At 41.3% G+C, this 14,101-nt stretch overlaps 1 protein-coding gene across 7 annotated transcripts in view; it reads right to left on the minus strand.

The window, feature by feature from the left end:
• Positions 1-13,999, minus strand: part of LOC134025117 (rho-associated protein kinase 2-like) — a 60,785-nt gene extending 46,786 nt beyond the window's left edge. For all 7 annotated transcript variants that reach the window (XR_009930989.1, XR_009930987.1, XR_009930988.1 and 4 more), the window contains exons 1-9: positions 13,437-13,999; positions 9,742-9,823; positions 9,053-9,153; positions 8,563-8,700; positions 8,198-8,458; positions 7,617-7,761; positions 7,210-7,348; positions 5,434-5,525; positions 659-818 (exon numbers count right to left, since the gene is read on the minus strand). Coding sequence is in view for 4 of the 7 variants with exons in the window: in XM_062467985.1 (XP_062323969.1) it covers positions 659-818; positions 5,434-5,525; positions 7,210-7,348; positions 7,617-7,761; positions 8,198-8,458; positions 8,563-8,700; positions 9,053-9,153; positions 9,742-9,823; positions 13,437-13,535 (1,217 nt within the window). In the remaining 3 variants the exon portion in view is untranslated. The remainder of the gene's footprint in view (positions 1-658; positions 819-5,433; positions 5,526-7,209; positions 7,349-7,616; positions 7,762-8,197; positions 8,459-8,562; positions 8,701-9,052; positions 9,154-9,741; positions 9,824-13,436) is intronic.
• Between the last annotated feature and the right edge of the window lie 102 nt (positions 14,000-14,101).

Raw genomic sequence — 14,101 nt, forward strand, 5'->3', positions numbered from 1 at the left:
AGAAAGAGAGAGAGAGAAGACCAAAAATGACAGAAAGAGCACGAGGGAGTGCAAGAAGTAGAGGGAAAACATGAGTGAGAAATGGGTTCATCTGAGGAGCCCTGCCAACCCATGCCAAACACCATCCCTAACCTCCTGATCTGATCACTACTGCCACTGCTTGTCTACTACAATCCCCATTCACTGGTCTCAGTCAGGCCTAGGACCAGTCCTGGGTATGAGTCTGGGGGTCTTTGTAAAAAGCCTCATCTGAACAAGGTGGCAGAGTAGGACTATAACAGTCTTTCAGTGTCTGGCTGACTTCACAGTATTACAGGTTTTGGGGGTGAAGCAGTCAGACTCTACTGTAGCTCTCTCCTTCTCCTCACTGCAAGCATAGGGCCTGTGCAGAACACGTTTCCTGTACTGCATAAAGAGTCAAACCATTCCAGTTCAAATACAGATATCCATAAAAACGAATACATTTATAGAGCGAATTTTGCTTGCCATGAAACCTACAAGACAAAAAATAAGGCTTTGAAAGAATGCAGAGGCTTTGATAGGCCTATAATAAATTCCCAGGACCAAAACATGCCAGAGACTGTTCCAAAGAAAATGTCATGCATGAAAACTGATTACATATTCATACGACGATAAAATAAAATAAATGACATCTTACTCGTCTTCCTTGAAGTAAGTAAAGCCCACGAAAGGCAGGTGGTTTCCCACAAAGGCTCTGGGAGGAGGGAAGGTCTCTGCGTCTCCTTTATCATCCTCAATCTCATCAAAGTTGCTGGTGTCTATGTCACTGTTCAGCTCTGGCACCACTGGAGCCACCGCTGAGAGCGGCAAAGAGGGAGAGAGGTATGAGTGAGCGAGAAAGAGAGGGAGAGAGGAGTGAGATGGAAAGTGAACGGGAATGAGAGGGTGAGAGACTGGGAGAGGGAGAGGTAGATACGGGAAAAGAGAGTGATCGAAAGAGAGGAGTGAGATGGAAAGTGAAAGGGAATAACAGAGGGTGAGAGACTAGGAGAGGAAGAGGTAGAGAAGGGAAAAGAGAGAAAGAGACAGAGAGAGAGAGAAGTGAGATGGAAAGTGAAAGGCATAGAGACTGTGAGAAGAACAGGTAGAGAAGGGAAAAGAGAGAAAGGGAAAACCAGGTAGAGTATGCGAGAGGAAAGAGTATGTTTGGGAAAAACAGTCCTCATGTGACTCTCTAATACTTGCACAGTCCACGTGTGATAAAATGTAAGTGTGTGTGTGTGAGTCTTTTCCAAGCTCCAGGTCCCAGGTGTGTATGCTGAGCCAACATAGGCCCAAGCAGCATGAGAGGTAGCAGTGAACAGCAAGCTGACGGCACTCCTCTCCTCCTTCCCACAATACACGCTTTGTGCTCTGCGCACACTGTGCCTTTCAGACACACACCCACATACACTCAGAGAAAAAAACTATCCTACTTGTCCCCACTCAAGAGTAACAGAGTATCTTTAATGGCGTTTCAACTGTAGACTCTCAGAAATGTGTCAAAGGTCCAGAGAGCAGAGATATGTTTTGGACCCAAATTCTTGTGAATCTTGGGGTCAAATATCAAATTCCGTGTTCATTCATTCATTAACGAATGCATGAGGAAAAAACTGAAAAACTCTGTCTATTAAGGTTTTTGTGAGATTTATAAACACAGCATACGTGAACGGTAGGCCCATTTGTCTTCATAGATCCTTGTCCACAACCCCGTCAACTCCGATATTTTTTTCCTCACATGGTTGTTAAAACAGCCATAATTTGTCTGATTTAACAAAAATGTCTCACTGAAGACAAATTATTTAAGAAAAATTTGAAAAATAAAACATTCGAGATGTGAAAAGTCAGAGAAGTGTCTTGTTTGGTGGCCTTAGGGTCACAAACAACATCAAGCAGATTAATTCAACAGAAACTATTGGATAAGTAAAGTTAATTATATGAAAAACAAATGATACATTCGGGTAAGTGTTACGTCCACTGGTGGTCTATCTTCCAGGGAAATAGTATGTCCACCATTCTAGATGTGTGCCATTCTAGACAACACCGTTATCAGTGGAATAGTGGGAAAGGAGAGAATATTGCACCTTGACACACTGCCTTTAATAAATTACACGCTTTAGGAGCAGGTGCTTTTATCCAAAGCAACGAGAGTACTGCACATTTAAGTGCTGTATATGGTGCCATGCCAATCAACTGATACGTCTATCATTTTCAGAAGAGTTCATTCTACCACTGGCATAATTCACCAGTGGCCCAAATGAACAAGAATTCTTTCATATTGTAAAAATAAATAACTTATTACTATTTATGCTTTTAGCAATGGCTTTATCGATAACAGTGTGGACATAGTAACCCTTACAAAAAATAAGTATATTAAAGTATACTATAAGTATAAAATATGGATAGTACGCTTTTAGTTCATTTTTAATATACTTTTAAGAAGTATACTTAGAAAATAGTTCACTTTTGATCAGTGGCGAAAATCTGCTATCAATTTTGGGGGGGACAATTATATGACATTTTCTAGAGAGCAATTCCTGAGGGGGACACCAAAATTACTGCTGTAACATTGTATTATGTTAAATGTATATTATTAAAATGTCCTTATGTTTACAGTGATTTATTGGGGGGGACAAATCCTAGTCTTCTCAGGATGGGGGGGTCGTGTCCCCCCTGTCCCCCCCGGGATTTCCGCCTATGCTTTTGATATACTTTTAAGTATGCTTTGAAAATAGTTCACTTTTGATATACTTTTAAGGAGTATATTTAGAAAATCGTTCACTTTTGATATACTTTTAAGTATGCTTTGAAAATAGTTCACTTTTGATATGCTTACAAACAGAAAATGGTATACATTTCTTCTGGAGTAAGATGTACGTTTTCTATTATTACACAGCAAAAACAGTCAAAATAATTTAAAAGTACAATACAGGTTACATTTTTTAGATCCATCTCATTCTAATTATTAATGTCTAGGAAAGTCTATTATGCATTGCACATTGAATCTTTTTTGTTACTGAAGCTGCAACCGTAATTACTGCCAAAACATTCTGAAACCCTATACTCTTATACTAATAATTATCAATTGGAGTGTTAATGGAAAAAACGAAAAAGCTACTAGAGAAAGACGCAGGCAGAAGGGTTGCATTTGAAGGTTATACTGTCAAACTGACTGAAGTATGAAATGACGTGAAAAAATGAAGATAGCGTGACTCATGAATTTCGTTTTTTAAATGTGTCTGCTTAGAATGAAGTGTTTTGTTGAGTGGAAATTGTCATTGTTGTGCTGGTTTGCCATTGTAGCCATGAGTTAAATGACTGTTACGTTTTATAAGAAGAGCTGGATTATTAAACCAATAGTGTTTACGCAGTAATTAGCTTCTTTCAGCTAAGAATCTGCTGTGTGACTTTGCGAGGACCCGCCAAGTGACGCAAGATCAGCGGCGTTTGAGGGGCCCCTGAATATTTAAATATATATAACTAGATCATAGTAAATGGACGTTTATTAAGTTTATTCTTGAAGTACTTTCAATAATTCAAAGTGCACTTGAAAGTATTGCGAAGTATACTTCTGAGGCACTAAAGGAAGTATAGTTCATGAACTGAAAGTGCACTACACAGGTTACTTTAGAGTATTCCAAAGTATACTTTTAAGTACTTTAGGAAGTATACTTTATGAACTGAAAGTGCACTACACAGGCTACTTTACAGTATTCCAAAGTAAACCTCAAATACACTATAAGTGTACTTCAAAGTGTACTAAATGACCTACAAAGTGGGCCAATTCAGTTTACTTAGTACAAAAATAGTATATAAATAAGTACACTGCTAGTATACTTTAAGTTACATGATAATAGTATACTTTTTTATACTAAGTATACTTACAAAATAAACTTGAAGTATACTTCTTTTTTGTAAGGGAAACTTATCTCTATTAAGCAATTCTCACTTAGCTTTTTGGCCATAGTGTCATCTTGACACATGCGTGGAGTTAAACTGTGTAGAAACAGCATGTTTCTGAGGATTTTTTTTCGTACGCTGCTTCATACATTTGACCCATGCCCTTTGCATGTAAATGCTAGTGCTGTCTACGAGACATCATTGGGATCTAAGTATCTAGGAAACCAGAAGCCATTTTTGATTTTATCTATCTAAAGTGGCTCCATCTATCTCCAGCCAGAAGACTCAAAGTACTCACATAACTAAAGCTCAATAACGTAATTTAAAATGGTACAACAGACTTGAGACGGATAGGGGGAATAAAAGAAAACAGAATGAAAGGGAAAGAACTAAGAGACGCACAGTGTGTGGTGAGACAGAGAGATACAAGCCACTCCAAGGAGGCCCCTTGTGGCTCGGCTTTTTCCAGCATGCTCTCTGATAGGGGCTCACTAATGACAGGCAGCTGTGGCCGCAGTGAGAGTGAGGAAGAGGGACCAGCTCTCAATCTGAAGCACCCTTTCTCATTATGCCAATCCACAACGCCAGCCCCACCCGCCACCCTCGCCGTCTCTCACTCACTCACTACCCAGTCACCCACATCCGAGGGTTTCATTTAGAGCAATAAGGAATGGGCTGGTTTCACCCCGGTGAATGAGAGGACTGGGTTGCGAGCATCCTAGGCCTCTGTTGTTGGCTGCGGCAGGGCCAAGCTGTAGGTGCGCATAAATACGTGCGCATGCACACAGATAACGTGTGCTTCAATAGTCGTTGGTTCTGTTTGAAGCACATTAGGAGAAAGTAATGATGAAAACAGTGGGGTTTGATAACACACACACACACACAGGGGTTCAGTGGTGGTTTAGTGTTACGCCCGCCTTGGCAATGGTCTGGAGTTATGACTCGTTCTTAATCAGAGCCAGGTGAAAGAAAGAGAGAGCAAGAGGGAGAGAGACCAAAGAAATATACACTTCCTTTTCCCTGTCCAAGGTGACTTGAGGTATTTTAAATAACAGGAGTAGAGCCGGCAATGTCTCCACCGCAGATCCCTGGTGTGCAATGATTAAAAAAGGCAAACAACTAAGCAACGTAAGGAAAGAATGAAGGACGAAAGAAAGCATGAAAGGAAAGAAAGAAAAAAATTAAGAAAGTAAGGAACTGTTCCAAAAATCCTACACATTCATGTGTGTTATTGTAAAGATTGCAAGTATGTTTTACTCAGGGTGTACATAGTATCTATACAGTGCTGAGCAGTCTGGTAGGCATATTCTTTTTTCTATGGCCTCACTGGCTCCAGCATTGGGAATGAACTACGTGCAGAGTAGAGCAGAAGAAGAAGGTGACTGGTAGGAATATATGGAAACATGCACAAACACCTGCACCCACATACGAACAAATGCAATACGGTCATTGTCAGATTAACTGGCATACAGAGTTTATACATGCATAGAAGTACATAGACACACAAGAACACACACACAAACGCATACATACTCTCTCGGATGGTCTCGAAGGTCCACTGGTCGTTCCTGAAGAAGGGGTGTTTCTTGATCTCGTCCACACCGTTGCGACCCAGACGCACCTCCCTGTACATAGCAATTGGACGGAGCTGTCAGACAGTCCTAGCCCAACGGCTCTGCAACCTCGACACGAAGAGCACTATCCCCAAGGCCGGTATAACCACTAGGTTCTGACCATTGACCAGGCTGTGCAATCAAATCAACCACACAATTGCAGCAATGGCAGTGAATGACAGCCCCTAGACTGACCTCTGTGTCTACTGCACAAACCAGGAAGGAGCAGGGAAACGAAAATAGATTTTTGATCCGAGAAGATGGTGAGAATAGACGCCAAAGGCTGGAGCAAGGGTACGGTAGTGAGGCAGTACTAAGACAACATCAACACCACTGACGCTCTCTCTTTTTCCTCCTCCCTCCTCTGCATTGGGTAAAAGACTGAAGGGGTGCGGCAGTTTGGGCTGCCACGTGTGGGACATTCCAGCCCCAGCCAAGAGGAAGAGAGGATTGGGGGTGGGGGGCTGCACAGAGCAGAGGAGAGCAGGGGGTTATCGAGCCAAATAGAACTAAATCTGAACACCCATGGTAGACACAGACAACAGAGACAGCGGGAGAGGGAGCAAGAGGAAATGAGAATGGGATAGTAATGAGTGAGTGTGTGAGTGAATGAGTTCGAAACAGAGAGATACAGAGAAACGGTGAGAGAGCGAGAGAAATAGAGGAGTGGAAAACAGAAAACTTGAACTCATTGAGAGGCAGACTAGAAACAGTAAAACCAGAAAAAGTTGAAAAAGAAGTGCTGAAACACAAGTCTACTATAAGTTTAGAATAGACTAAAGAACTAAATGTATGAAGGCGTGAGTCAGTGAATGAGTATAAGGTGACTGAGCAAGTCACAATGTACACTGAATGAATACATTTTATTCTTTTTACATTTACAAAAGGTAAATGTACACTGTGCGTAGGAACAGAGAGTGTGTGTGTGTGGGTGTGATGAGTGATGGTGGAGTGAGTAGGAAAATAAATAAATGGAGAGAGAGCAAGTAAAAGGCAGGCTTGTGATGCAGCAGAAGGGCTCAGTGTTCGATCCCTCCAGTAGCCCTCCCACTTCCTCTCCTGGGGCATGGCTACTAATGTAAACAGGAAATGGGCTCTACCTGAGGGCAGGGCTCCTGACCTTCCCCAACACCCCATTCAGTCTTCCTGTCTTCATTAACCTATAGCTGCTTCCAACACTACTGCTAGAAATACAGTTATTACAACATTTATTAGTAAACCATCTCCATTTTCACTACTATCACTAATGTGCACTACTAATAATCTACTATAATTTAAACTCATTCAATCCAATCACAGTCTTTATTCGATTAATTTTTTTGTGATGTCATGGAACATACATAGCTAAAAGTAACTATTTTGGCCAGCTTTCCTTTCATCATCTGACCCTCAACTTTTCTCTCACGCACACCACACTCTCCTTCCCCCTCTCACTTCAAGAAGAGTACTATGACTTCACAGGAAGGTGTGACTAAGGTCATCCTGCCAGGTGAGAGAGGTCAACCAGGATGGAGCTGTGGTATGCCATGGTGAAAATACTAATCTGTCCTAATTTGTTCTCATCTGGCACAACAGGACCATTGTGCAATTCTCTGCAGACACAAACTATGCCTAACAGCCACCATCAGACTCCAGTAAATGCAATGAACCAGTAAATATGCAAAAGGATTTCAAATTGTTTTTGTTTGTCCTGTACCTGTCAGATAGGAAGGCACAGATGAGGTCCTTGGCATTCTGGGACATCTCCATGTCTTCTGGGAAGTAAAGGGAGTTCTGATGGTCCATGATCTTTCCGTAGGTTCCCACCAGTGAATCTGCGTAGAATGGAGTTTCACCTGAGAGAGATGGAAAGAGAGAAAGTCTTATATTATAAAAAGCCAAGACATACGGTAGAGAAATTATAAAGAGAGAGGAAAAAGTGACATGGACAGGCAGAAACTGTCTGTTTTTACATGCATTTTACATGATTAAGCACGTCAAAGTGGTAAAAGTCAAAACAAACAAAACAACAGGAAGCAACCACATCTCTAATCCAGCTAACACAGATGATTTGGGACACAATATACAAGTCTTGTGATAAGAGGTGGAAGTGAAATCACTCACCGACTAGCATCTCAAAGACGAAGACACCCACAGACCACCAGTCACACTCACGGCCGTAGTACCCGTCACCACCCTGAGACTTCAGGACCTCTGGGGAAATGTAGTCTGGTGTGCCCACTGCCGTGTCACAGTGCACCATGCCCGTCTGAGACAGAACACACACACCTCAGCTCATTTGGTACTCCGTGTTGGTCTTGGGACTGGGTCATTCCTACTGCCACGCAATTTTTATTTTGTTCACTCTTGAGTTCATTCACCCCCTCCCTCCCCCCACATGCAAAAAAAAATAAAAATTACAATCTAAATGCAAGGAATTTTCTGTGTCCTTTCAGAACTTGAAATTATTGGAAATAATATTCTACCAAAAGCTTTTGCCAAGTAGTACATTGAAGAGTTAGTTAAAATGAAATCCTGTTATTTTTGTACATTTTCTCTTGCGGCTGGTACTACGTCTGTAAAAGTGCAACTTGCCCCCCAATATCAGTCAAGTATGATTAAAGTCTGCTCTACTCCCTCAGCATGTTAATATCTGGGACCTGCCCATATATATAAAGTTGTATTTCTGACCCCAAATAACTCACTGAGTCCATCTTCATGCAGGTACCGAAATCGGCCAGTTTGAGGTGTCCTTTCCCATCCAGTAGCATATTGTCTGGCTTCACATCCCGGTGGATGAAGCCCATGGAGTGGATGGCGTCCAGAGCTAGAACCACCTCAGCCAAGTAGAAGCGAGCCCACTTCTCTGGCATGTCGTAGTTCATCGTCAAGGTGACTAGGTCCCCGCCGGGCATGAACTCCATGACCATGTAGAGATAACGGTCATCTTGGAAGGCACAGCACAGCTAGGGATGGTACAGAAATGCTGATTGGCTTCAGTCTTAGCTATATTATAGCAAGGTAGATACTGTTTTGGGATGTGTGTGGGGGTGGGGGGTACATGTCCCACCTGGACTACCCAGGGACTGTTGGAGAAGGCCATGATGTCTCGCTCCTCCCAGAAGAAGGCAGAGTCGGAGCGTTTGACCATCTCAAACTTGCTGAGTTGTTTCATTGCATACACATTTCTGGAGGCCTTGTGTCGTACCTGTGGTCAGGGCAGAGAGACATGATGAAACGCACACATACACACCCAGACAATGACAACATGGATCACAAACACACATGTCAGAATAGCAAAAACCCACATGGAGGACAGACCCCCCCCCCAACTCCACCACTCTTTCGCTGAACACTTCAAACAAGGAATGAATCTCTCTTTTCTCCTACGTCCTAAGCCTGTCCAAACTAGTTTTGATTACAAGGAGAGACACGGAAGAGGAAAAGCAGATGCCCATGGCTCTACACAGAAAAACAGGAACTTGTCCCCTCCTCCACAATCATCTCATCCCTTTAAGAAGCTCCTTTAAAGGAGCTTATGATATAGAGAAACAACTCACCAGTTGCACCTCCCCGTAGGCTCCTCGGCCTATCAGCTTCACCCTTTCAAAGTCCTCCAGTTTAACCTGCAGCTCGCGCAGGCAACCCACCACCTTCTCATCTATGGGAAAGGAGACACACTGTGTCACACAGGTTACAATACAACTGTATCCCCAAAATAAATGTTGGGCACAAACAACATACAGAGTAAGACTGTGCTGTATATTATTGCTTCAAAAAGCTTTGTTAGTGTTGGACACTTTGTCAGATGGTATTACCTATGGCCATTTAGAGGTCAAGAATACTGTAATCGTAATTCAATACATCCTACTTCAGTACATATATTTCCACAAACTGAGCACAATCAATACCTATATAAAGGCAGAGCTAGAAAGACTTCACTACATACCCCCTTTCAGTCGAGCCAACCCATTCCATTTAAAATTAATGTCTTCTTCTCTACAAACTTGTTGATAAACAATGCCTATGTACTTAAGCCCCTGAAAACATTTGTATCAATGTTTTTTGGGGGGTAAATAGATTATGGTAATTTGCAGAGTTAGGGATACTTCGGAAGCAGTGTAAATATCCTCAACAGTCTCTGAAGAATGTATGTAGACATGTATTTACATCTAAACGTTTATATGGAGCATCTAAAATATGCTTAGTATGCATAAAATATGCATACAACATTAATGAGAGGAGTTACATCTGTTCAGAAAGGCCTCTATGTTTTTGTTTTTCCGTAGCGCTGGGTAGTCCAAGTCCACAGCCAAGGCATTCATAGAATCCTGAAAGAAAACAAAACAAAATGGACATGATCAGACTTCACACGCTTACTATGGTGTGGTAGGTCATGCTACTAGATGATACAGTAAAAAGGGGCATTTGTAACTAGAAAGTGCATTTCCTGCAGAAAATGCGTTGGAATGCTGAAAGTTGAAATAAATTTTAAAATATTGAAAAATGTTGAATAGATATCAAAAAGCTGATCTTTGTTTCATAGTGTAGGGTTTTTTCAACATTTTTAACATTTTAACATTATAACATTTTCAAGTTTAAATGGTGGCTGTATCTGAAAGATTGAGGAAGAAGAAGGATTTAAAAGTTGGATTTAAGAGGATTTGAAAAAAAAACTCCTTTGGAAAACCTTGTAAAAAATAATATGAATATTGATTTATATTAATCAAGCATAAGAGCTGAAAACTCATAGCTGGAAACCCCTGAAACTGCTGAATTTTTCGATAGCTGAACGGTTAACAGCTTAAAATTTGAAGGAGCTGAAAGGTGTGACGGAAGAAATAGAATAATAATAATATGAAGAAGTTGAATAAAGATTCGAAGAACAATAGTGCTGTTGATGAAGCAGCATTCCAACAATAATAAAAGAGAACATCCGAAAAATATGGGGCCTCAAAGACTTGAGCTTGGGGGATGCACAGATGCACATACTTTGAACTAGTTTCTGAGTGTTCTGAGATCATTGTAATTAAACCCTTCCTAAAACCATCCGCTTCCGCCCCTTGCCCCCGTCTGCCCTCCATAACAGTGTTCAACCAAATGCAACACACACCCACTAGAGAAGACGACACAACATAACAATGAAATGCTGCAGTGTCAATGTGTGCGCAAGTTCTGCCTGGTTCCACCCAGGTTCTACCTGATGCTAGTTTCCTCCAGGATCACAATGACTCTTATTGAGAGGCTTGTTGCTCTTGTTGGTTAGTTGTAACTGATTTAAAATTATTGTACTCGCTGTGAAATATTTTACTGTTGATTGCTTTCTACAGGTACACTCTTGCACTTTTTGAGGTTCATGTTGTTTAATTGTAACTTGTTTAATTACATGCTCTTATGGTTCTTCCCTTTGGCACTTATACATTTTTTTCACAATAGATGTTTTGGCTACCCGTTATGTTTGGGGCTATCTCGTTGTTATGATCAGTGACCTATGCACTTTTGTAAAGCCCTCTCTTAGAAGTTGCTTTGGATAAAAGCGTCTGCTAAATGAATAAATGTAATGTAAATGTAAGTTTTGATTAATAAACAACACAATTACCAGAATTCTGGACATCTTTCAGATAAAGTCCTGGTGACATGAAACAGACCCCATCCTGACTCAAGTCTACTATACTACCAACTACTATAGACAGTATACAGTACTAACAAGGACATAAGGGTTCCCCAATAATGTTTATTTGTAGCATTGTTTGTCATCTAGTGTGGGGTTTTAAATTAGTGTTTGTTTGTTGTGTTTCAGTGGAGTTCTGGGCATGAGAGCTATAATGAGTTGCTACAATGAGTATTGGTTTAGAGAAACCTGAATTCAGACCCTGAACCAGCTCAAATGAGTGGAACAGGAAGGGGTTTATATTATCTCCCCCGGAGAGGGCTCAACTGGAATCAATGCGGGGATGTTGTATCGGCATCTGAGGGTCTGACCCTCATCTCAGGCCAGGTGAGAGTTTGGTTGTCCCTGGCATGTGGAACAATTCTGAGCCTTTAAATAGAGAGATTGGTAGCCAGAGCTGGAGAGAGAAAAGAGAGCTGAAGAATAATAAAGATTTAGGGGAAAAAGAGGGATGATTAGATAAACAATAGGAGGTAGATACAGAAAGGTCACTTGGTAATGGTGGCAGTTGGAAATAGACTAAAGAATCTGTGTCTAAAATGGGACAAACAGCTTCTCAGAGTCCAGACTTTACTGGGCATTCTGTTCTGGGAGATCTGGAATAGGATCCGTTTGTGTGTGTGTGTGTGTGGGTGTACGTACATTCTCCACACAAATCCTGATTAAGTTACCTCCCAAATTCATACAAATATCAACAGTTTGTCCACCAGAAAACAGAAGACAAAAATAAACGTGAACAAACAGGAAATAGTTTGTTCACTTCCTGTGGTAGTGTGTGTGTGTACAGTATGGGTGTGTGTGTGTGTCCCTGTGTGGGCCGCTGTTAGGCGTCCATCACAGTGGGGGGGGGGTTGTTTTTTCATTGTTAGACCCTTGTCTACAAAGGAGCTTTGACACTAACTCCTTATATCTCCCCAATCACATCTAACATCACTACGAATACATATTTCGCTTTTTGTCTCCATCTATGGCTACATTAGTGGTTGGGTAAAGAGAGGGAATAGAGTGATGATGATGATTAGCGGCTTTTGAGGTAGGGATAGCAGGCCTTGGCTAAAGAAAATCGTTTTACTGTCATAGTCAGTCACCACTACTGACTACGGAGGGCAATCTTTTCAGAGCATCACTGGTTTATTCTAGAGGGTTCTCTTGGCCTCTCTCAAGCAGTGACTCATGATGTCCTTTAATAACCAAATAGTCAGCTGTGTATTTTGGAGGAAGACTTGTTTTCACATAGGACCCACATGCGTGAAGCACCATCTCAGCCTGACTCATCGTGTAAGAGTCCTCTAAGGTCAGCATGAGTCAGAAGTTGTATGTTAATCTAGTTTGTCAGTGTCTGACTTTAATCCCATAACAATGCAATCTGTCTGACAATCAGTTTAACATTTTAATTTGTAGCACCTATTTAAGATTCTTGAGAGAATTAATGGGGACTGAGGACATATTTAGCCCGATTACTTTAGCCTTACCTCAAGTCCTTTTTGTGCTGACAGAAACATGAAGTGAGGGAACGATTTCCTCAAGTATTAGTATGTTTGCAGACAAAGGCAGGAGAGTGACTACAGTACAGTTCCGTACGGTGCAGTACATGACTGGCACTCTAGAAAATCACGTTTATCCAGTCTACATTTTTGTTTGTGTATTATTTCAAAAGGTATTTACAAAAACTTATGTTACATGCCCCACAAAAATTGCAGATGATAGAGGAAATACAAACAGACTTTTGTCCAAACTATGTAAATAGAGACAAAGATAAAGGTTGTGGCTTCAATGTGGATGACCTGTGCTAACATTTGACTTCAGATGAAAACATATGACTGTAAACAAACAGAGCCTACATATCAGATACCCTGTTTGTTGTCAAAGACTTCCAAAGCTGCACATGGGGTAACTTTGTTATAGGGACATTCTTTGAGGGGTCATGACTTTAAACAGCAACCAGCTAGGTATGCATTGGAGCAGGTCCACCCAAAGGAGGTATGTCTCTCAGAGATAATGTAGGTGCCAAACATAGGGCTATTGTGTTTTCTTGTGTTTTCTTGTTTGAACTGTAGAACTGCTGATCTAGGAATACTTTGGAATGAATGGGGAAGTTTTGGTTTGGTTGCACTTGAAGTTTTTACATGTGTTGGTGTTACTTTAAGTCTTATTTACCATTACTCTATGAAGTTCATTTCTTTTATTTGGAAAGGTTTTCACTGAAAGACTGCCAGTCCTAATGAATACCCTGAGCGTTCATTAGGTTATCCTGAACATACATAAAAACTTACCAGAAGGCTTTCCAAATTCAATACAGACTTCGGATCAGTGATCATCGATTCTAGCTTTCTTAGCCGGCTTTCTAGTCTCCTCTCCGCTCCAGACGACATAGCAGCAATTTGATGAATCCAGGTCCTTCAACTGTCGGCTGTAAAAATTCTAAATGTCCGAGAACAGCTTGGCAGTACCTGCAATCAACGGACGAGGTTTGTGTTGCTGTTTTACAGCTTGCTACGAGATTTATTTAATGATCAATACCACCTCCAAACACGATTTATGACGGTTTCATGAACAAATTCGGTTCTTAAGCGCTCGTCTCCACTGAAATGAACTAATCCGTTTTTGTTTGAGTCCTGGTGTAGAATTGATTCTTCTTCAAGTCACTTTCAAATCCAAGCTCTTCTTTTCACAACGTTGCCAACCTGAGTTCCAAATGCATAGATTAGCACTAGATCAATGCAATGACACTTTCTCTGTCTGAAACAGGTAGACTATATGGCGGTCGTAGGCTCAATATCGGTCTCACACACACCTCTCCCTAACAACTCCGCACATTGCTACCCACAAACCCTAGCTGTAGCAGGAATTCCTCTCCTCTTATCTCATTGATCTCTTTCAACGTCGGCTCGCCACAAGTAGGTATTTTTGGAACGTTGATGCGTTGCTTTTACTGGTC

Source organism: Osmerus eperlanus, chromosome 8, assembly GCF_963692335.1.
Source record: "Osmerus eperlanus chromosome 8, fOsmEpe2.1, whole genome shotgun sequence".
Taxonomy (NCBI): domain Eukaryota; kingdom Metazoa; phylum Chordata; class Actinopteri; order Osmeriformes; family Osmeridae; genus Osmerus; species Osmerus eperlanus.